Source organism: Canis lupus, chromosome 5 (assembly GCF_011100685.1).
Source record: "Canis lupus familiaris isolate Mischka breed German Shepherd chromosome 5, alternate assembly UU_Cfam_GSD_1.0, whole genome shotgun sequence".
Taxonomy (NCBI): Eukaryota; Metazoa; Chordata; class Mammalia; order Carnivora; family Canidae; genus Canis; species Canis lupus.
In genome coordinates this window covers 43,169,422-43,192,193 of record NC_049226.1, presented here as the reverse complement: position 1 = coordinate 43,192,193, position 22,772 = coordinate 43,169,422, and the positions used below count along the sequence as shown (strand labels likewise).

At 49.2% G+C, this 22,772-nt stretch overlaps 1 protein-coding gene and 1 non-coding gene across 2 annotated transcripts in view; one reads left to right on the top strand and one right to left on the bottom strand.

Moving 5' to 3' along the window:
• Positions 1-206: 206 nt before the first annotated feature.
• Positions 207-5,280, bottom strand: LOC119876323 (nuclear envelope pore membrane protein POM 121-like). Its single transcript, XM_038538807.1, has 3 exons — positions 5,270-5,280; positions 4,361-4,473; positions 207-3,205 (listed from the first exon to the last, which is right to left on the bottom strand). The coding sequence occupies exons 1-3, from the start codon at positions 5,278-5,280 to the stop codon at positions 207-209; spliced, it is 3,123 nt and encodes a 1,040-aa protein (XP_038394735.1).
• Positions 5,281-17,483: 12,203 nt separating this feature from the next.
• Positions 17,484-22,772, top strand: part of LOC119871867 — a 34,927-nt gene continuing 29,638 nt past the window's right edge. Inside the window, exon 1 of the transcript XR_005359616.1 lies at positions 17,484-17,501. This is a non-coding gene — a transcript (uncharacterized LOC119871867). The remainder of the gene's footprint in view (positions 17,502-22,772) is intronic.

The window sequence follows — 22,772 nt, the reverse complement described above, 5'->3', positions numbered from 1 at the left end:
CCACTGGGATCTGACACAGCCTCGAGCCACCCACCTTTGGGCAAAACTGCGGGGCAAGGCTTGGGAGTGTTCTGTTTGCTGGCTTTCGGGATGCCCAGTGTCCCTCCAGGATCACAGAAGTCAGGGCTAGATTAGGGTTTCCCATGGACATGAGACGTAGCCTAGAGGGAAGGGGCACGCTGGCGACTTGCCAGGAAGCTACGGACTCAGGCCCGCATTTTCCTCCTAGACCCCAAAAGAGTGGATTGCGAGGTGTCGGGAAATGACTTGTGGCCCGGCGCAGCTCTTTTGCGACTCCCCGAGCCCGGGGCAGCTGACGAGGGGCTCGGCCCGGCAGGGCTGCTCCTGGCTGTGCTCAGCACAGAGGCAGCGCCACGAGGAGTAGGGCCCAGGAGCCCCGCGACCCTGCAGGTGGCCTTGCTGGCAGTGCTGCTGGGCTCTGGGCTGGGCCTCGGGGGCCTCTGAGCGGCTAGGTCCCTCGGGCTGGGACTAACAGGAGGGGCGTTCGGGCCTCCAGACACAGGGTTGTGTTTGGTGCTGGCTCGGGCGGTGGTGTTGGGGGTGCTGCCGCGAGGGTGGCCCCGGGTGTTCAGGCCCAAGCTGTCCCCGGAGCGGTGTGTGCTGCTCGGGGCCCCGCTGGTTTGTGGTGTAACACTGTGAGCGCCAAAGCTGCGCCTCTGATCCGGGGCAGCCTGTCGCCTCCCCAGGCCTGCGGGGGCTGCCGCAACCCCGAAGGTCAAGGGGGCTGAGCTTGTGGCGCCAGCTATTGGGCAGGGCTGCCAGCTGCCTGGCCCAGCATTGGTCACAGAGCCAGGGGCGGTGGCCGTGCCAGGGGGCACGACAGCTGGGGTGGCAGCACAGCCTGGCTGGGTGCCAGCATGGGTCCCTGAGGTGCAGGACGTGGGCGAGGAAACCCCCAAAGCCTCCTGTGTGGCGCTGCCCAAGGAGAGCTGGCCTAGAGCAGAGGTCAGGGCCCGGGCCGTGGTTGAGGCTCGAGCTGCCCATGGTCCGTAGGGGACAGGGATGCAAAGGGTGGTGGCTCCCTGACACTGCCCATCCGTGGCCCCGAGTGTGGGCTGAGCTGGGGTTCCTGGGTTCCCACAGGGATGGTTCACAGGTGTGCTGGGGCTCCAGAGCCCCAGTGCGTGCAGGCCAGTGCTGGCTGTGACTGAGCCCATGCTGTCCCTGGAGGGCATCGGAAGGGCCTGGGCAGGTGGATAGAAGCTCCTACTAGAGCCATGGGGAGAGCCCAGGAGCAGAGGCATGCAAGGGGGAGTGCAGTCCATGGAGGTGACCTGGACGTCAGAGGCTGGCTGGGGAGCCAAGCCTGTGGATGTGCCGCTCGAGGGGCTGGAAGGGACGGCGCAAGTGACCGGCAGGCTCCTGGAAGGGGGGACACGAGAACCCACGGTGGGAGGGGAGCTCTGGGAGCTGAACGCTGGACAGTCGACATACATGGGGCTAGGGCAGTCTGTTTTGGAGCAGTCCGTGCTGGTAGCAGTGGGGAAGGCACAGCTGGCAGCTGTGAAACCGCTGACCCAGTGCTTGGTTGGCAGAGAGCCCCCTCCCTCGCCTCCCATCGCAGGGGAGTCCGCGCCGGGCTTCACCCTGGAGGGGGGCAGGGACTCTGCCGCAGCTGCGGGAATGGACTGGCCAGGAGCTGGGCTGCTCAGTGCACACGCCAGGCCTGATGCAGAGCAGGGAGCAGGCCTGGACGGGTCCCGGCCCTCGGCAGACAGGTCAGCCCTGCCCGATCCCGGGCAGGACGCAGAGGCCAGCAAGGTGCGTGGGGCTGGGGGCAGGGACTGTGACAGGGAGGAGGGGGCACCAGGGGACCTGGGCTCCCCCTGAGACAGAGGCGGCACAGAGACAGCCCATCCACCAGGCGGCAGGACAGCCAGGGGACGCGGGGAGTCCTGCTCCGCCCGCTGTGCACTTAGGCCAGGGGCTGGGGGGACAGCTGGCAGTACAACAGCCCGTGCAGCAGGCCAGGGCAAGGCACTGCAAGGGCACGTGAGGCCGCCCCTCGAGATGCCCTCCATGTCCCCTCGTCGCAAAGCACGGTCGATGCGCTGGAGGGCGGCTCTCTTCTCCGCGTCTAGGTCCTGGGCGGTGACTCGAAAGCCGAGCACAGGGGCTGGCGGCAGCCGCACAGGATCCCCTGGCCTGTGTGGCAGCAGAGGCATCTTGCGTCTTCGGGGCCTGGAGCAGTGAGACGTGGGTGAGCGGTTCCTGCAGGTTTCTCTCTGCCCGGTGGTGGCACCCGCCTCCTCCTGGCGCTGGTTCTCCATCTGGCAAGGCACAGAAGGCGCCGCGGGACGCCAGGGGCTGTGTGGGCTGACTTTGTCTGGGGGCGTGGGGGGCGGCCAGCCCTGTCTTGTGGCTGGAGCCCTCCTCCTCTGCGCTGACGGGACCTCCCTGGTGGAGCTGTAGGAGCTGCTGATGGCATTTCGGTGGCGGCAGGAGCTCCTGCCGGCCGGGTGGGACTCCTTGTCAGCTGCGTCGTCTGATCCCTGGTAGGGGAGGCTTCTGTGCAGAGGCCCAGGCCTGGGCACAAAGGAACGGGGGCTTGTGTCCACCCTGAAGGGCCCGAATGCCGGCTGTGCTGCCCCGGAGCCTTTAGCGCACCTTCTCCGGGCGTCTGGGGGCCCCGTGAGTGCGGGGTCCTCCTGCTCCTCCCGGGCCCTCCACGCCGTCTTCCCTGCGGAGACATCTTGGGCACAGCTGGGTGCTGACGTTGGCCCCGGGGTGACAAGCCGCAGCTGCGGCACATAGGCAGGGAGTCTGCCCGGGACGGACGCGCAGGTGAGGGACGCCTGGGCCTGGGGGGCGGACAGCTTCGCCCTGTGCAGGCCGCCGCGCCTGCGGACCCAGGCGATGAGCCCCAGAAGAGAGCGCAGGGTCCACAGGATCACGGAGTGCCCTGCGGCGGCAGCCAGGGACGAGCGCCCAGACCGGGTCGCGGGACGCTTGGAGGATGGCCTCGGGGTTGACGCCGGCGCGGGGACCGCCGGGCCCCCCTGCGGGCCGAGGCTGGTCGGGGGGCGCCGGGCGCGGGCTGCAGGCGGCCGAGCCCTGCTGCCAGGGGCCGACCCCGCGGGGGCCGGGCCGTGCCTGAGGGGCGCAGCCTGCCCGGGGAGGTGCCCATCGAGCGCTTGGCTCCGGGCGGAGGCCGTGGGTGCAGAGCTGGGCTCCCGGCGCTCTCCTTCAGGTGCCAACGTGGCGGCCCAAGGCCCAGAGCAGCGTTTGGCCCGTCGCCAGGATACGGCTTTGGAACCCGGGGCGCCTCAGAGTGGGGCACGGGCACGAGGCCCCGGGGGCGCAGGGATTCTGCGGGAGGGCCCCCGAGCCCTGGGACCGCGTGGCAATGATCCTGCCGACGTGTGGCCGCCCCGCGACCGCCACCCTCAGCCTTTCCCAGATCTCCTGCGGTGATGCTTGAGCTGAGGCACGGGAATCGCCCGGCGGTCAGGGGTCCTTGTCCCTCGGCAGGGCCCCGGGGACCCTCCCTGAGGGTCTCTGCCGTGATCCCCGCACACCTGCTAAGCCTTCAGGTGGCCTTTGCAGGGCTGGAGGCACTGTCTTTGCCTTCAGAAGTGCTCCCCTTTGCTTCTTCCTTGGGTGTTGTGCTGTGTGTGCCTTTGGATGCGACCCAAATCCGTCGGTTGCGTGGGCCGTCGTCTGAATGGTGCTGCGAGACTGTGGCCCCTCTTAGCGAGCTCTGAGGAACGTTTCTCTTTCTCTTTCTGTTGTTTTATTAATCAAGCAACACATGTGTTCAGCTCAGGGTGCACGTCCTGTGTCTCCTTTTGTCCGCGACACATTCCCAGCACCTTGTCCTGCCCTTGCTGTGCTTTTTGTGTCCACCTGGCCCCATGACCACTCAGGGGTTCATCTGAGGGTTGGCTCTCCCGTCTAGCCACCCACACCCCCCACCCCGGTAGATACAATGCAAAAGATACTATTGACAAAACTCTCCTTAGTTTCTGAGGGTACCCGGGGATCATCACCCAAAGCACCCGCTGAAACCCAAACAGGAAATAGTTTCTTTCTAACACCCTGTGACAGAGACACCCAGGGGTCCTCTGGTTTGCGTGGGTCCCCACAGAAACGGGTAGGAAACCCCAGCTTGTCAGCTGCACGTGTGGTCCTGGGTGGCCCTGGCCTTTACCTCCTGACGATGATGACGATGATGGGCCCTCACTCTCTGGTTGTGCCAGGCACTGCGCCACGTTGTTCACGTATGTTAATCTGTATCCAGTCCTCGCAACCACGTTAAGAAGCAGGTAGCCTTATCTCCCGTGTTGTGCAAATGGGGAAGCTGAGACCTGCAGAGGATGAACCGCCTACACCAGGTCACCCAGCTGGGAGGCTGTTGCCCCCTTGAGTCCTTGTTCTGAGCGGGTCACACGGGCTTTAAGGCCTGGGTAGAACTCAGGGCCTGATCGGCCCTCAGTGGTGTAGACCTTAGAGCTGACTGGAGAAGGGTGGTGAGGGGGAGAGCATGCTGGGCAGCCTCCGCATCGGGCCTGGGTGCAGGAGCCTTTCGTCTTCTCTGAGCCGTGGCAGTGACCTGTGTCATCCCATTTAGAGTGTGGCCGATGGGGAGAGCTGGATCCCTGACCCCCATGGGACCTGCTCCTGCCCTTCTCCCAGGAAGTAGGACTTGGGGTTTAGGGACGCTGGCCTCAGTGTGCAGGAAAGGTGCACTGGGGTGTGTACACTCAGGGGCTGAGAGATGATAGTTTCTGCCCTGGACACAGTGGCAGGTGGTTGGGAAGGATGGGGCAGCAAGCAGACACAGAAGCAGAGAAGGGAGAGCTGTGCAGGGGAAGTGGTGGCACAGCCAGGGAGTTGAGAGGAAGACAATCACACACACACACACACACACACACACACACACACACACACCCCAGAGGTAGGAAGGAGGGAAGAAGAGAGCCCCAGGGATGCAGTGACGCCATCTAGACCCTGCCCTTTCCGGCTAGCTGCTCATCCCCATCAGCAGGTCACACGTGTTCCACCAGAGTCAGTCCCCTCTGGACCTGCATATTAGTCTGGGGGATTCTCCGCTCCTTCTTTGGAGAAGTGGCTAGCATCTACTGTCCCCTGCGCCCAGGGGTGGTGGCACAGGTGGGGGCCTAGCGTGGATGAGGCAGACAAGTGATCTGGGCAGACCTCATATGCCTGAAGGTGACAAAGACTGGAGGGTTTAGCAGGGCTCCTTGACAACATTAACGCCAATGGCTCGAACTGGTCAGGCACTCACCATGTGCCCATCTCTATTCTGATCAGCTGCTTAATCCCCACAGGACCCTATGATAGAAGTTCCCATCCTACATGGGAAGAAATGGAGTCTCTGGGAGATGGTGTGACTTGTGCACAGTCACTTAGCCCAGGACAGGACAGGCTGTTCTTGGAACCTAGTTTCCCAGATTCCAAATGCAGACACTTGACCACTACATTGTCTTCCTTCCCAAGGCAGGTGCTACTTATTGAGCTCCCGCTTTGTGCTGGGCCCTGGGCAAGGGTTGGAGGATACAGAGATGAAGAATACAGACCCATTCTCAGGGTGATTTCCTGCACGTGCTCTCTCCTGGGAGCCTTGAGGATCGAGCTGATGTGACCCCAGCACAAGGACAGAGCTTGGCACTGAGTAGGGCCTCTCGATTCATGTTAACTCAGTACATGTTGAACTTCTGCAAGTTATACAAAATAAGCATGTCCTCCCTCTGATTTATTTTTCTTTGAGTCCATAAAAGGAAAGAAAGACCTCATGCTCTGGTGACCTCATGCTTGTGCCATCAAGGCGTTGATCAAAGGTCCTCATGCTTGGGTTGTTGTCTCAGCCACCCTCAGCAACACAGGGCTGTGCTCTCTCAGGTAGTGGCTGAGGGACTGTCTTTCTAGGGATTCTGCCTGGAGATTTGCTGCCTCCCTTACACATATATTTCTCAGTATCTCTGGAGTGTGTTTCCTTTGATCCTGTATTTCCAGCACCTAGCACCATGCCTGGGAGCAGTTCCTCATCCAGGCATTGAAACCAGAAGAACCCACTCTCAGCACCTCTTGACTGGGTGCTGGGCACAGCCACAGAAGCCTCCACGCCGCGATGTGCTCAGTGAAGATAGTAAGTGTATATGCTTCAGAGACTCAGGAATCCTGCCCCAGTGAACTTTGGTGAGGCAGGACCAGCCCCACACAGGTGCTCAGGAATGAGGGGGCATTGCACGAGCAACATTGTTATCCTTAACATGTCTCTAAAAGCACTTTAGAAGCAACACATGGAATGCCAGGACTGACCCAGCTGGTGAAATCAGCAGAAGCTCGGCTCAGAGGTGATGTAAGAAAGCGATCTTAAAGTACACACACAATGACCAGGAACGCTTTTCAGATAAATCACAGCGTAGAGACCCGTGAGAAGCACGAAACAAGGCACGAGGCAGACAGCTCGAAGGTTTTGAACAGGGCATGTCACTCTCAAACAGGAGTAGGCTGATCTGGAGAGCCACGGGAGAAGGACACTCTACAGCGCACCATGGGCTCAGGGAAAGGACCCAGGGATGGACAGACTGGCAGGGGCTCCCTCCCCAGGGATGGGCTTGGGAGAGGAACGGGTGTGTCATCTGCTGGCTGAGCCACCCAATGTTGGGACCAAACAGATGGTCCTGCCCAGTCAGGACTCCGTGCAACAGAGGGATAATCACCAGGAACCAGCTGACCTCAGCTAGATCCATCCTCCGACATCTCTGGGTACCACCCGTGGAGTGTGAACTTGTCTGTCACACCCAAATCTTCTCGATTCTCGCTTCCATCGCAGCCATCCAGAACCACATGTTCAAATGTCCCTCAAATTGCTTGCTGCTTTCTCATCTCTCCTTCAGAATCAGATAAAGGATCAAAGATTTTCTGTGAAGCCACTTGCTCCTCTTTCTATGGTTCTCATGTGACTTCAAGACAAAGCTGTATTACAGAGAGATCCATTAGAAGCCTTCATCTGGGGATTCGGAAACGTGCACACAGATCTAAACATCTTTATTTTTTTATTTTTATTTTTAAATTTTTTTTAATTTATTTATGATAGTCATGAGAGAGAGAGAGAGAGAGGGAGAGAGAGGCAGAGACATAGGCAGAGGGAGAAGAAGCAGGCTCCATGCAGGGAGCCCTACCTGGGACTCGATCCCGGGTCTCCAGGATCACACCCCGGGCTGCAGGTGGCCCTAAACCGCTGCGCCACTGGGGCTGCCCTCTTTTTCTTTTTTTAAGATTTTATTTATTCATTCACAAGAGACACAGAGCAACAGAGACATAGGCAGAGGGAAAGGCAGGCTCCCTGCAAGCAGCCTGAAGCCAAACTTGAGCCCGGGAGCCTGGGATCTCGCCCTGAGCCGAAGGCAGGTGCTCAACCACTTAGCCACCTGGGGTTCCCCAAAATTTTCCAGATTCCACAGAACTTTCTGCTTCCATAATACCTCCTGAGTAGGCCAAGCTAGTTGAACAAGTTATCTAGAGGGAGCGATTGGCTCACCCTGGTGTTTTCATGTTCACTTTCAAGGGAGAACGGTGGGGGAGCAGTCTCCTCACCACCCCACTGCCCTTCACTTCTCCCCACAGAGGGAGGAACCCGTGGTTGGGGGGCGAGGCTGAAGGCCACTGCTGAGGCTCTTGAGGGGCTCCAGCTGTTGGCTCTCTGCCTCGATCTGTGTGTTATGCCCTCTCATTGTCTTCCCTGCTCTGTCAGTTTATCTTGGAGGCCTTAGCAGCCCACAGTCTTCCAGGTAGCCCAGGAAGGGAACGGGGGTGTCTGCTCCAACCAGGAGACACAGTGAGTGCTGATCACACTGAATCAAACACAGGTCATGTCCAGGGAATTCGCTGGAACACGGGGACTCTAATTCATCTCTTTTCAGCACCTGGAGTTGAAGCTTAAATGTAGTCATAGAAGACTATCCCAGCTGGAATGAACTAGTTTTGTTTTGTTTTTTTTTAACATTTATTTATTTATAAGAGAGAGAGAGAGCACGTACATTGGGGAGTGCGGAGGGAGAGAAATTCAACCAGATGCCATGCTGAGGGAAGAGCCCAACATGGGTTTCCAGTCAGGACCCTGAGATGATCTATGCCACAATCAGGAGTCAGAAGCTTGGGGGGAAAAAAAAAGTCAGAAGCTAGAGAGACTGAAACATCAAGGCTCTCCAGAAATGGATTAGCTTTTAAGTGTAGGTTACCAAATGGACTTCCCTAGAACTTCATATACACAAAATAGGAATTTTGGCCATAAATGTATTCACAGAGATTCAGTATAATATACAAATCATAACGAGAGAGAGTCAGAAAGTATCTATTATCTGTATGGAGAACAAGCCGAAAACTGAGGCACAGAAACGATGGCCTAAGAAAGGAAAGGGGACCACAATGAATAGTCGAGTTTTTCGTCCAGGCACTGTGTAGACCCAGGGAGAAGTCCTGCCCTTGAGATATTCACATAAATGTTTCCATCTTGATTATATGCAATTCAACTGAGTTCTCTTACTGTAACCAATAACCACTGTTCAAGAGAAGCAGAACGTCAAATGCTTAATTGCACACACGGGACACTTGTCATCCCCACAGATTCCAGGGAAAAGCCCACCCCGCCATGCAGAAGACACTGTAAGATTCTCCTCTCTGCCTTAGGATCTGATTCAAAAATCAGTGGGCTCCCTTTCTTCAGCCCACCCTGCAGTCCTCTCTCCCTGTGTCTCAGTCTTCTGTGGCAATCGTGCACAGGCGTACTAAGCTAGGGAAACAAGCTAGTCTCCGCTGAGGCCACAGACCCAGTCTGTGCGGTCCCCTCAACTCTGTCTCTCCACTGGTCCCTCTGACAATCCAGCTTGGAATCTCAGGGAAGGAGGCCCTCCTCAGCAGAAGGCAGCCCAGATACTACCTGAGAGCAAAGATCATAAAAGATTGGCCAAATAAGCAATCCAGATGAGTGTGGTCATCTCCAGCAGAGGTTTCTCACAGCTTAGCTCTGCCTGCTAAGACAGGAGCACCACTGTATCTCCTCTTGATTTTCATCAAAGTTCTTCTCTCCTGGGAGTGAAATGGAGCAGCGGACAGGGATCCTTTAACTTCCCTTATGGTTGAGATGGTGCCACTGACATTGGCCTACTGGGAAGAAGTCTGTGAATTCTATGTAAGAAGATCCAGTGTGTGGTTAAAATCGGATCATTCCATTTACTTAAAACAAGCAGGCGAAAGATCCCCAAAGGAAAGCATATAAGCCCCCCCCTTCCCCACACATATGGAAGCTTACAAAGCATAGAACACAGTTCGACATCCATGTGAGACTTAGGCCCAGAGTCCCGGATGACCTGAGTGTCAGGTGGGATTGCAGGGAATTTGTGGGCTGAATTCTGATACTGATGACATATAAACACCATGAAGGAGGATTCCCTCCTAGAAACAGTGGGGTCCGCTCAGAGTGGGAAGCAGTGAGAAGAGCACGGGCGATGGGAGAGTAAGACTGAAAGGGCTCAGAAAGGGCTGTGGAGTGGGTGTAGCAGAGCATCTGTGGCCAGCACCAATGGTAAGGAGGCAGTGAGGCTGTAGAAGGGAGCAGGTGATCTTTGGATGCTTGTGGGAAAAGCAAAGGATACCGCAGAAGTTGCGACTGGTGGAGCCCAAGACCAAGTGACAAGGATCCGGAAGACAGCAGGAAGAGAAGGGGTGCCAGGAATGAAGAAGCTCTCCTCCACTGTGGCAGCTCTAACAGGCGCTACATCGATAAGAATCCAGAGACCACGCTAATGCCCCTGGACACCTCCTCCCTTACGAGGTCACAGGTACGTGGGTGGATGGGACTGGATTTCACATCCAAGTGGATACGGTTCACATAGCAGGGATCCAAGTGGCCAATACATGCTTTGGGAAGAGCCCCAAACCAGCTGGGTCCTTTTTCTAGATCTGCCAAGAAACAGTTATAACTTCTGGGTGATGTTGACCTTGGACTCAGCTCTCGTGACCAGTCACCCTTCTACAAAGTGCATTCGTACTCTCTCTCAAGGCAGCCATACTAAAAATGTAAGCCACTCATATGTCCTCAGAGGTCCATGGAACTGGAACAAGTCAACACACATGGTCATTCACCGCATAGTTCCCTTGCCTGCGTTGATCACGACCACTACACGAGTCACACATGACCCATTTCATCAGCCTTACTCTGCAAATATGGGGTGGAAGTCCCGTTTTGAGACACCCAGGCATCCCGAATGTTCTCTCTGTGAGGGTGGATGAGGAGAAATGGATCCTTTACTATTATTTACTGATATTCTTCAAACCCTGAAGGATATTACCTGTGCACCTTGGTTTGGATAATATATTTCTTCTCAAAAATCATGCCATACATCCATATACATTCCAAGTGGGATTAAATATAAACTTCAATATCATAAACTTCAAGGAGAAATCAGAAACACACCTGTGACCCTGAGATGGGGAAGACCTTCAGACCTGTTATGGATTGAATTGGGTCCCCCCAGATTCCTATGTTGAATACCCAATCCCTACAACCTTACTGCTATGTGACTATTGTGCAGATAGGGCCTTTACGTATGTCACAAAATTCAAGTAAGGCTGTTCAGCTGTGCTCTCACTCAGGATGATTCCCACCCCAATAAGAAGAGGAAACTTGGACACAGAAACAAAAACTAGAGACACCCGCACAGGATGAAGGCTGTGAGGACACAGGGAGAAGACGGCCATCTGCACAGCACGGAGAGAGACCTCCTGAGAAACCAGCCGTGACCACACCTTGATCTTTGCTTCCAGGCTCCGTGGATGGGAGAAGACACATTTCTATTTCTGAAGCAATCTGTGGCAATTTCTCTTCCTCCTCCTCCTCCTCCTCCTCCTCCTCCTCCTCCTCCTCGTCCTCCTCTTCCTCCTCCTCCCTCCTCATTTTTCTTTACTTTAAAGATTTTATTTATTTATTCATGAGAGACACACACACAGAGAGGCAGAGACATAGGCAGAGGGAGAAGTAGGCTCCGATGCGGGAGCCCGATGTGGGACTCGATCCCAGGATCACGACCCAAGCCGAAAGCAGACGCTCAACCTCTGAGCCACCCAGGCGCCCTCATGCAATTTCTTGAGGCAGCCCTGACCATCTAATATGGAAGCCTGACCCTGAAGGCCAAACTACAGAGAAAAACGTTAGTGGGCTTTGCTACACAACATTGTTAAAGGTGTATGCACGAAAGCATAAAGGGGAACTACAAAACAGAATGGCTATTTGTAACCTGCTTCACAGAGTCTGGTGTTCCTAATCCGTACGACCTGCAAACCTATGATAAAGTACACAAGTCCGCAGGAGAGTTGGCCCACTGCATACCGACAAAGTACATATAAAGAAATACGAATGGCGACTAGAAACTTAAGAACAAACATACGAGCTGCCAACTCTCTGAAAAACAGAAACTGAGATACTATTTTCTCTTCCAGAGACAAAAATCTTTTAACATAATAGGCTACACAGTTAACAGAGACTGGAGCGTTTGTCCACTGCAGATCTATATACTCTCCCTGCCTTCCCCGTAGCCCTTTGGTGGCACCAGTCACACCGGCTTAGACATGATTTCAGTTTCACCTAGACATGCAAATCCTCGATTCTGGACATTTGTACTAGAGGTATTACTATATTAAATATAAGAATGTTTACTCTGTTTGCCAACATACAGAACAACACCCAGTGCTCATCCCGTCAAGCGCCGAAAGCAAGGAAGTCTCCTTATTACTCTGCGCTAAGAATATGGATAAACAGGGACGCCTGTGTGGCAGAGGGGTTGAGCGTCTGCTTTTGCTCAGGGCGTGACCCCGGGTCCTGGGATCCAGTCCCACATCAGGGTCCCCGCGGGGAGCCTGTGTTTCCCTCTGCCTATGTCTCTGCGTCTCTCTCTGTCGCTCATAAATAAAGAGTCTTTAAAAAATGAGAATTAGGATAAACAAAGCCTCTAGTAGCTTTTATATCATGAAAATATTAAAACAGAAAGGAAACAACAAAATATGAGCAAAGATCATGTCTGGCAGGTAGATGTTTCTGAGTTGTTGAACTACAGGTGACTTTAAATTTTTCCTTCCCACATACTGATAACTTCAAAGTTTGCTGCATTAAATACATAATACTTTGGTAACAAGAGAAATGTATCAAAGCAGGTGCAGTAGACCCAGGAATACGAGGGCCGGGTTCTGGGTCGAGGCAGGAGCTGAGCGCAGCCTGAGGTGAACTTCGTGTGGGCGTGAGGGCCCAGGAATCAGACCCGCCTCAGGGTGACTCTTGGTCCGTCACTTCTTCCATCTGTGATGGGGCCACGTACTAAAAGCACCCTGTCTCAGATTTGTCATCGAAAAAGCAGGGACAGTGGGGGAGCAGGAGAAAGAGTAGAAACATGTCTATAGGATTGGTCCCAAAGGGGCAGTACTTAGTTCTGCTTTCCTGCCTGTTTTTGCATTTTATTGTTTCCTTAGGATAGAAGTGAACATTTTGAAAAAGTCAAACATTTACAAAACACTTCTTTTCATTCTGGTCCAAAGCACCCACTTGTCCCCTGTATACTTAACCTTTGCTCAGAAACAGGTAGGAATGTAGAGGAAGCATTATTTTGAATTAAGAGGGGACCATGTGAGGTGGAGTAAACTTGAGAACTTTGGAGCCATTTTTGAAGGACATTTTTGGAGAGACCAAACCCTCGAGACGCTTCTGTTACCCTGTGAGCAGGGAGACAGGATGGAGCTCTAAGACAGGCAAGAGTAAGTGAGGATGTGAAGTCGCAGAGAGGCTCGGAGGCAGAGAGAGACGTCATTTCACAGGAAGGCCCTGGACGTCTCCAGTCCAGCGGACCCAGGAGACCCCGGCCTGTGCGGCTACACTGTCCGTCCTCACGCTTGGTGGTGAGCCCCTGATCCTGTTGAGGTGGGACACGCAGCACCTACCGACTCCCAGTTCTGCAGAAAGTCCGCTCAGTCATGCACAGTGGTGACCGCGCCTCAAGCTTCTCTGACATCTTAACGGATAACACCCCCGGGGCATTTATGTATTGTTTCTTTCGGTCTTTCTATATAAGAAGCACCTTGTCCAGTAGCTCACTTCATCACTCAACATCCTCAAGAGTTATCCGACCACTTCCCACACAAGAGTGGGGTTCGCAAGGGGTGATGCTTTGCCATAGTCCCAGCTGGGAAGGGGCCGACCCTGGACTTTGCGAGCCTTGTGGTTAGTTTGTAGGTTTAACTGACCTTGGAGGGAGAGCAGTTTCCTTACGAAGCCCCAAGCAAAACGTGTATCATTGCTGACCTGGGAGTCAGAATTAAGCTCCTGTTCTGCAGCGTCCAATTCGTCCAATTATTTCACACCACGCCTCAGGTGATCTTGTTCACACCGAAGTTACTGTATATTCAGAGGCGTGTTTCTGTGATGCATCTGAAAGGCATGTGCCAAGGCAGCTCCGAGGCCCATGTGACTGCACCTCCAACACGATCTGACTTTGGGTACACACAGCTGCTTTCCACGGTGCCGACAGCCACCACCACCGCCGCCGGAGCTTGTTGGGGATGGCCCAAGCCAAGCCAGAGTGCCCACCAGGTTTTTAGGAATCCGTGACCTTCCAGGAGGTGGCGGTGGACCTCACCCGAGAAAAGTGGGTCCAGCCAGCCACATCCCAGAGGAAGCTGTACAGAGGCATGACGCTAGACCACATCGGTCATTAGGTCCACGCGTGAGTCTGTCAACATTTACTTATTTGACAAAAAGCTCTTCAGAGCAGCTTTCACTTTGCCCTCTACCCTGCCTCTTACACACTCACGGGCCATTTACAACTCCCTGAAGAGAGTCTGCTTCTGTACTCACTTCTGTCTACTTGGTCCTTGCGTGAGGACGTAGAGACCTGACCACAATATCTTTCTTGCTGCTCTGTCTCTCTCAGGCAGAGTGGTGCTGAGCACTCCCTGCATGCATCTGGCCGGGAAGTGAAGAGGTGTGCTCCAGAGTCTCGAAGCAGCTTTTCTGCACCGCAGCCACAGTGGATGGGGCACCACGGCAGGAGGCCTGGTAAACACTGTCCCTCTGAAACAGAGTGTTGGGGTCCTGACTGAGCACCAGCACACACCCGCCGAATGTCTCTAGCCCAGGAGAGGTGTTCCTCCAGCTTGGAGGAAGGAACCTCCGGACTTCCAGGGTTGAACATGTTCTTCCCGCGCTCAAACGTCCACCTTGTTCCTCCTCCTGCCCTGAAGTGGAAGATCATGCACAGGTCTCAGCACCGAACTCAGAATCCGTGGGTGCTGTTCTCCACAAGCAGGTTATCAGCTCTACGGGTCAGACGTGCTTCCCCGTCTGAAGCCAGGAGGAGACGTGTGCAGGGAAGGAGGAGCATTGCTCAGAGTCTTGAGTCCACGCGGGCTCCTGGCTTCTGGCGTCAGTGTGGAGAGGGGCCTGGCCAGTGAGAAGACCGGACCAGGGTGACGTCACGCATAGACTTCCTTGAGGGAATGGTTCTTCTGTCATCTGGTTGAGGCCCATGGGTATATCCCATCCTCCCACTAGTGTCAAAAGTCTTTGACCACTTGAGCCTCTTGGTCTAACTTCCTGTATGGTCCTGAGCCTCATGGCAACCTTGAAAGGGAGGGACTGAATGGGAAGTGCTATGTGCAATAAGAGTAATGATCCTGACCAAAAAATTATGTGTAGGACAGTTACCTGCAAAAAGAGTACAAGTAGTTGAGAGATACACAGATGTTAAAATTTATTTAAATACATGTAAGTCAATCTGTAGGGCCCAAAGTACACTAAACAAGAACAAAAATTTTAAGGGCCAGTTATTTAGCAAAAACTTGGGGCTGTGAGATGTCAAAGAATCCTTCTGCAGAAACTAAAAGTTCGTTCTAAAAGAAGGGCATTTACTTACCATACACACATTACAACAGCTACCTAAATTGTTTCCATTACCTGATTCTGCTCTTGTATGTGCATGTGGCACTGTGGAGACTCCACAAATTATACGTACAAATCTCTCCTTTTACTCTGGAAATTAATTCAAAATACAGGTCATGCTGGTATACCTTATTTATGAAAGAGAATAACTGAATAGCTTATACATTCAATGAGAGCTTTTACTTTTCAATGTAAAACCTGTTTATACATACCACGAGGCATAATAAATCTGCATTTAAAATAAAACACTAAAATATAGTTTTGGTTTTCTATCACTAAGTTTATTTTAAAAAAAGTTCTAGGCTTTGGGATAATAAAGGATTGAAGTCATTTTCAGGTCTCCCCAGTATATTTTGGGCATATGAATTTTTTGTAAAGAAACTTATGAACGTGTTTGTACACTTTATCTAATAAAAACCAAAAGTAGATAATAAACTCTGCTAGGAAGACCAGAAATGGGAATATTTTGGCTGTAACACTGCCCTTAGTGTTTTGTAGCCCCAACCCCGTTATACACCCCAAATAACGTTTTGTGATTCAGGTCTCCGCCTACCCTCCCAGTCATTTACTTCAAGCCACTCCTTGTTACTATCATACTAGGAAGATGTCTAACATGCATATTTGAAGTGGCATGCATAAATGGCAAAAACTAAACTAAACTAAACTGAAACTAAAAAATTGGTCTGTTCGGCTTTATACTTTTTGTTGAAAAATACCCCATCGCTCCCAACTGATGAAAACAGGAAGATCTATTCATAAATATGAAATTCTCTGCCTATGATATGTAATCATCCTAATAAGAAAATGAGTTCTATACATGCATGTCCAAAGGGAGAAAAAAGGAGATAGTTTCCCAAAGATGTTTCCAATTTTCCTCTGAATCAGAATTACCAAATCGAGACAACTAACATACTCTGTCTGTGTGCATTATTCCTTACTACACACAGCATTTTGTCCTGTATTTCAAAGCTCCCATTATAAACAAAAACTACAGCTTCTGTTAACCCACTGCATTCTGACCTTATAAAGTCAGTAACATTGAAAATCTAAGTTATTACATAAGAATTTCACTTTATAGATGTTTAAGTTTTGCTATCAAAGGCGCTGTTAACGTTAACATCCAAATAAATTATTTAAAGAATTATGTAAAATAAATTAATTCCCTTGAAAATTAAAAATTACAAGCATGAAAAATACCCCTAAGATTCATCCATAAAGTGTATCACAATTCTTCCCATTCTTTTGTACCAGATCCTCAAACTGGTCATGAGATAAACATGTACATAATACAAAAGATACTATTACATTCAATCTTTACTGTAGGAGCCAGCATCTAATATTGATCATACGTTAACTAGACAGACATGATTTAGTATTTGTAAAGGAATCTCCAGACTAACACTTTCATGACAGCCAATTACAGTCAAGCCCAGCAAGCAGTTTGCAACCAGAACTTAAGGTAAACTTTTTACAATGAGTTACAGATTCACAAGTTTAAGAAGACAAGAAGAAGAAAAACAGAAGTTTAAGAAGACAAGAAAAGAAAAACAAATCACTGAGCAAATATGAAGCAGACCCCAGAATGTGATACAATCCAAAGATGTAAATTACTGTAAGTCATCACTGTTGTTTAGAATTTCACACAGCCTCTTGAGTCAATTTGTTCTTTTCTACAGACACAATAATGAACTAAATAAAAGGAGGCAAAAAGAAAAAAAAAAAAAAAACGGGGGTCAGGGAATAGAAAGGAAAACCTTGACTGCAGAGTTCTGCTCTACAAATGCTTAACCTTACAGGAGTGTGGGCTCCTTCAGTATTTGTATTCTATCCAAATCCTCATGAGTCACAAAAATAAAAAAGTTATATCCTTCTGGATGCCAGGAAGGGCCTTACCACAAGCCTTTTGTCAGAGACAGAGACAGTGAGAGAGAGAGAGAGCAAGAGCAAGGGGGAAAGCCACAGTGGTAGGTCGTCCCACTTTGAGTACTGTGAGGTCACAAACCACATGATTCTGTCTCTCCAGTAACAGCGCTTGCAAAAAAAAAAAAAAAAAAAAAAAAAAGAGCTTTGAAGCTTTTGCTTTTTTCGCCTCACAAACAACCACAGAACCACAAGTGTAGTGCAAACTTTCTCCAGGAGGACAGCAAGAAGTCTCTGGTTTTTAAATGGTTCATCTCCGCAGGTCACTACCAGCCACTGAGACCAACAGTCAGGGAGTGCTCTCTAACCACAGTCTATGCAGTAATAGTAGGCCCTACACACATTTGCTCATTCTCTTTTTGTTTTGTTTCCTTGCTTTTCACATGTTGCCAGCTACACAATTTCTTGACAGAAAAAAACAAATATAAAGTCTATGTACTCCAGGCATACTGTAAAACTAAAACAAGGTTTGGGTATAGTTTGTATTTTCAGTTTAAGGCTGCAAGCAGAATTTACAACAGGGTACAAGTTCTATCTGGAAAAACAGGAGGAACTATGGGATCAAATAGCCTCTTCAGCACGGTGACACCATGTCAGCAAAACTTCTTTTGGGGTAAGTGTTATCCTATTCTAAAATCTTAAGAGAGGGGCAGCCTGGGTGGCTCAGTGGCTCAGCGCCCCCTTCAGTCCAGGGCGTGATCCTGGGGACCCAGGATGGAGTCCCAAGTCAGGCTCCCTGCATGGAGCTTGCTTCTCCCTCTGCCTGTGTCTCTGCCTCTCTCTCTCTCATGAATAAATAAATAATTTTTAAAAATCCTAAGAGAGATGAACCTGTTGAACAAAAAGGTATGTTTCTTGGATAAACTCCTAGCTTTTCAGGCTAACATTGTATGATGCTAAAGATTATGATAATACTGCTATTTTGTTGCACTGAAAACTGAAAAATGAAATCGCTGTACATATTTGCATTTGGCATCTGTAACTTAGCTACTTCTCGGAGTCATGACTTGAAATAGAAAAAATTACATTATCTCACATTAGTCAAAATGTTTTCTAGAGCTGTAGAAACCAGGCAGTTAAAGAACAGTAAAGGAAAGTTTAATATTCTCATTTAACCCTCACTGCAGTAAAATGAGACACTAAATTAATCAAAGCATTATGACGTATTCACCCTCGCAGCTCCCTATATTTGAGCAAACTTGCAAAAGGAAGCAATTTTACAAAATAACAGACCACACAATTATCTCAACATTAGGCTCTCCCATTATGCTCTACTGCAGAAATAAACCTGCAGCACAGTTAACGTTTTACCCAGCTCAACTAAAAGAAATCTCTTTGTAATTTTAAACTGCATCATAAGAGAAGTGCACAAGTTTGTTTCTAAACGACTTTATATAAGTCAAGCATAGATTCATATGTAAAACTGTAAGCATGTAAAAGCAGTTTTTAAAAGCACTTTATACTTACTCAGGACATCCATGATATGAAGAAGTTCACAGAAGGCTCTAAAAACTTAAACACAATTACATTTTTCTATATAATTTTAATTTTACATCTACACATTATTATCCACACAGAAAACTTGTTATAAACACACGGCCAACGTTGAAATGTCTAGGATTCTTTCCATCATATTCTTGGACCTTCCAAAATGAATACCATTTAATATCATGAAAATAAAACTCCGTAAGGATACCCTGCATGGTTTTAAAAAGCCTATTAAATCATGCTGAACTTGTTTTTTTTTAATTTTTATTTATTTATGATAGTCACACAGAGAGAGAGAGAGAGAGGCAGAGACATAGGCAGAGGGAGAAGCAGGCTCCATGCACCGGGAGCCCGACGTGGCATTCGATCCCGGGTCTCCAGGATCGCGCCCTGGGCCAAAGGCAGGTGCTAAACCGCTGCACCACCCAGGGATCCCTCATGCTGAATTTTGAAAGAAAACAGGCAATAAAATAGGCCCTTAATATTCAATTTCAAATTAGTGTTGATACACAAAAGTAAACTACTTCGATATTCATCAGCTGACGTAGTATTATATAGTAAAATACCTAAACATTTACGAGATTTTCTTTATGATGTCCAACATGTCCCCAAAACAAGGCAAGTTTATAAAAGCCAATCAACTCAGCATTTTTTTTTTTTTAAGATTTTACTTATTTTTTCATGAGAGACACACAGAGAGAGGTACAGACACAGGCAGAGGGAGAAGCAGGCTCCATGCAGGGAGCCTGACATGGGACTCGGTCCGGGTCTCCAGGATCACGCCCTGGGCCAAAGGCAGGCGCTCAACTGCTGAGCCACCCAGACTGCCTGGCGTTTGATTGTAAAACCTGTGAAAAACCTCTGTTTCAGAACATCTACGAATCAACATGTCATGGGTAAGCCTCATAGCTGGTCTCAAAAACTATAGTGGTTTATTTAGGAGGTAGAAATAAATATATTCTCTGGGGAAAGACGTGAATTAACAGGGAAAGAACTGTAGAGGAAAGAACACTGGCCAAAGAAGCTTCTTTTTCTTCATTTGGGGAGTGGGGGGGAGGCTTTACTTTTTTTTTCTACTTTGGTGAAAGTTTACTTTTATAGTAGCACCATTCGAGATTGTCTCTTATAAAACTCCTATAAAGATTTGATAATGGAATCCATTTAATTTATTACAAGAATCTAAGTAACTTAACACCAGAGGTATACTTACAAAAATGAAAGATAATAGGGCTCTAAGTGCATTTTTTTTGCAATGTATTTTATTTAAATAAAACTGGAAGAAGTTCTTCTAAAATGGAGTTGGAAGGGGGTAAGGAGAAACAGTGAAAAGGCCCAGATCCATTTTCACAGAGCAAATAAAAAAAAAAAAAAAAAAAAAAGGATGAATTTGGACCTGAGAGGCAACAAGTTGATAATGGCACACCAGGACAAGAAAGATGATCCTTAGGAAAAATAGTGACATACAGGAATGTGATTGAAGAGCAGATCTCACCCGCCCAAACAATAATTCAGGGGATTCATTTGAAGTCAAAAAAGATAAAAGAATCACTGTGTATAGAACTTGATCATGGCTAGGGGGTGAGAAGAAAGTACTTTCTGAATATGAAATCCTGAGGAGCAACACACTTGGGATGGTAACCTAAACCCAATCTCATCTAAGGACTGCATGTAATGGAACCAAGCTAGACACTTGCTTTTTTTTCTCCTCTATTTTTCCTACCATTCTAGTTTTGTTTTCAGTTTTTTACAGTGACAGAGAGAGAGAGAGAGAGTGAGGGAGAGAGTCTTAGGCAGGCTCCACACCCAGCGCAAAGTCCCATGCAGGGCTCATTCTCATCATGACCTGAACCGGAATCAAGAGTCAGACACTAAACCAACTGAGTCACACAGGTGCCCCTGCACCTCTCTAGTTTTTATTTATTTTTTTAAATTTATTTTTTAAAAGATTTTATTTATTTATTAATGAGACACACACAGAGAAAGAGAGAGAGAGGCAGAGACACAGGCAGAGGGAGAAGCAGGCTCCATGCAGGGAGCCCGATGCGGAACTTGATCCCGGGACCCCGGGACCGTGACCTGAGCCAAAGGCAGGCGCTAAACCGCTGAGCCACCCAGGGACTCCACCCCCCACCCCGCCCCGTCTCTAGTGTTTAATTTGAATTTCTCACACTGTGAAAATGATTTTTATACTTTGTGAGATGGACTGGGAATATTATGATCTGCATTTCTCACCCTGATGGCAGGGCGTAGAAACGGGACAGATGGTTTAGGCCACCAACCCAGAGTCTAAAGTGAAATTTTAGGAACCCAGTAAGTGGGTATAGAATTGGACAACAATCTTCCTTCGTGCCTTGAAGGTAATATGCAAGCAGGTCCAAAAAGAATGGCTACATTCCTACGGAACGTTTAATTTTAGGGTGTTCTTAGATGTTTCATCACAGACGTCTATAAACTTTTACTACTTCTGCTACTGCCACAGAACAATTACTAACACCAAAATACCAAAAACTAGTTTTCTTTTTCTTGACTCTGGGATATAAATGAGACACCTTTTAGAAATTACATTGGTCTCTTTAAGTAAATAGGATGGCATTTAGTAGGTTGGTATTTTAGTCAAACACAAAGCATGTCACTTCAGTCAGTGACATTCCTGGAAAGCAATTAGACAGATGCTCCATAAATGTGTTTCGGAAAGATCATGGGGCGAGTGTCGGCCTTTTTATGACAATACCTGAGAATGACCTGTGGGAATGCTAACATTTCATCTGTTGTTACAGCCATGCAAAGCATTATAGGTCCACTGACAAAGGGAAAAATTCAGTGAGCTTAAAAAAGAATGGTGTAGAATTCATTTCTTTATTTATTTATAAAAATTTTATTTACTCATGAGAGACACACAAAAGAGAGGCAGAGACATAGGCAGAGGGAGAAGCATGCTCCCTGCAGGGAACCCAATGCAGGACTGGATCCCAGGACCCCGGGATCATGACCTGAGCCAAAGGCAGATGCTCAACTACTGAGCCACCCAGGTGTCCTGATCATGTAGAATTTAACAATAAAAAAATAAAATGGAAAAATATGTCTGAAAGCTTTGAGATAAATTATTGAGCTAACTTTCTTAAAAGTATATATGGCATTTGTGAAAATTCTTGGTAAGCTCACTTAGGTTTCTTGTGTAATCATCTGTAAAACAGATGGAATAAACCTAGTAAACTCTTCACCTATTGTTTCATGTTCACTTTACACGAAATTCCTTTGGTCTTTTCTCATTGATTCAGTTCATCTGCTCCCTCTCTGAAGGGGAATGGAAGATACTGGCATAAAGAGGTGTGTATGGCAGTGGTCCTTAAGGAGCTCATGGAAAAGCACTAACTCCTCTTTTTCTTTCTACATGCAAAATTATTAAGTGGAAAAAATTCGTCTAATTGATTAACACTTTACACAGAAAAGAATAAGTGAAAGAAATCAATTTTTCCTTAAAAAAAAAAAAAAACAGAAAACCTGATGTGGGCCTTATACATGACTCCATCCCAATGCCTTCTTTAGTATCTATCCCCTGCTGCTGTCCCATATGACCAGGGTCCTGCACCCCTTCCACGTTAGGAATGGTGAACTTTTTCTGCAAAAACCCAGATATTAAATATTTTAGGTTTTGCAGGCCATACGGTTGTCGTCCCAACCACATAGTTCTGCTGTTTTAGGTGAAGGCAGCTATCGACAAATGCAAAATCAGATTAATATAGCTGTGTCCCAATACAACTTTATCTGTGAACACTGACACTTGGATTTCATATCATTTTCATGTAATATTCTTCTTCTTTTAGTTTTTCCAACTATTTAAAAATCCAAAAATTGTTCCTAACTTGTAGGTCATACAAAAATAGGCATCTGGCCAGATTTGGCTGTTGGGCTGTCTTAAGACAGTTCCTGGTCTAGTGCACTGCTGCTTCCTCAAGGGCTGGGTAGCGTTCACTGAATCACAGTCCAAAGGAAAAAGTCTCTAAAGATGGTTCTGTTTGTAAAGGCTTCCCAATGACACATTCAGAAGTTTATGGATTAACACTATGTCCATGATTTTTTTTAAAGAAGATTTTATTAACTTATTCAGGAGAGACCCACAGAGAGAGGCAGCGATACAGGCAGAGGGAGGAGCCCAGCAGGGAGCCCGGGGCGGGGTTCCATCCCAGGGCCCGGGTTAGAGCTCTCCCCTGGGACAGAAAAGAGAGTTAAACGTGGCAGGCTCAGGAAACAGTTGCTCCTTGCTCGCTGCGCATCCAGTGCGTCGCGATCAGTGGGGTTCTCTCGCGTCCCCTTGGCTCTGGGCCCTGAGGCCAGTAGGCCGGAGGGGGGGGGCTAGGAGGAGGTCAGGGAGGGGGGAGTCATCGCCAGGGACCCT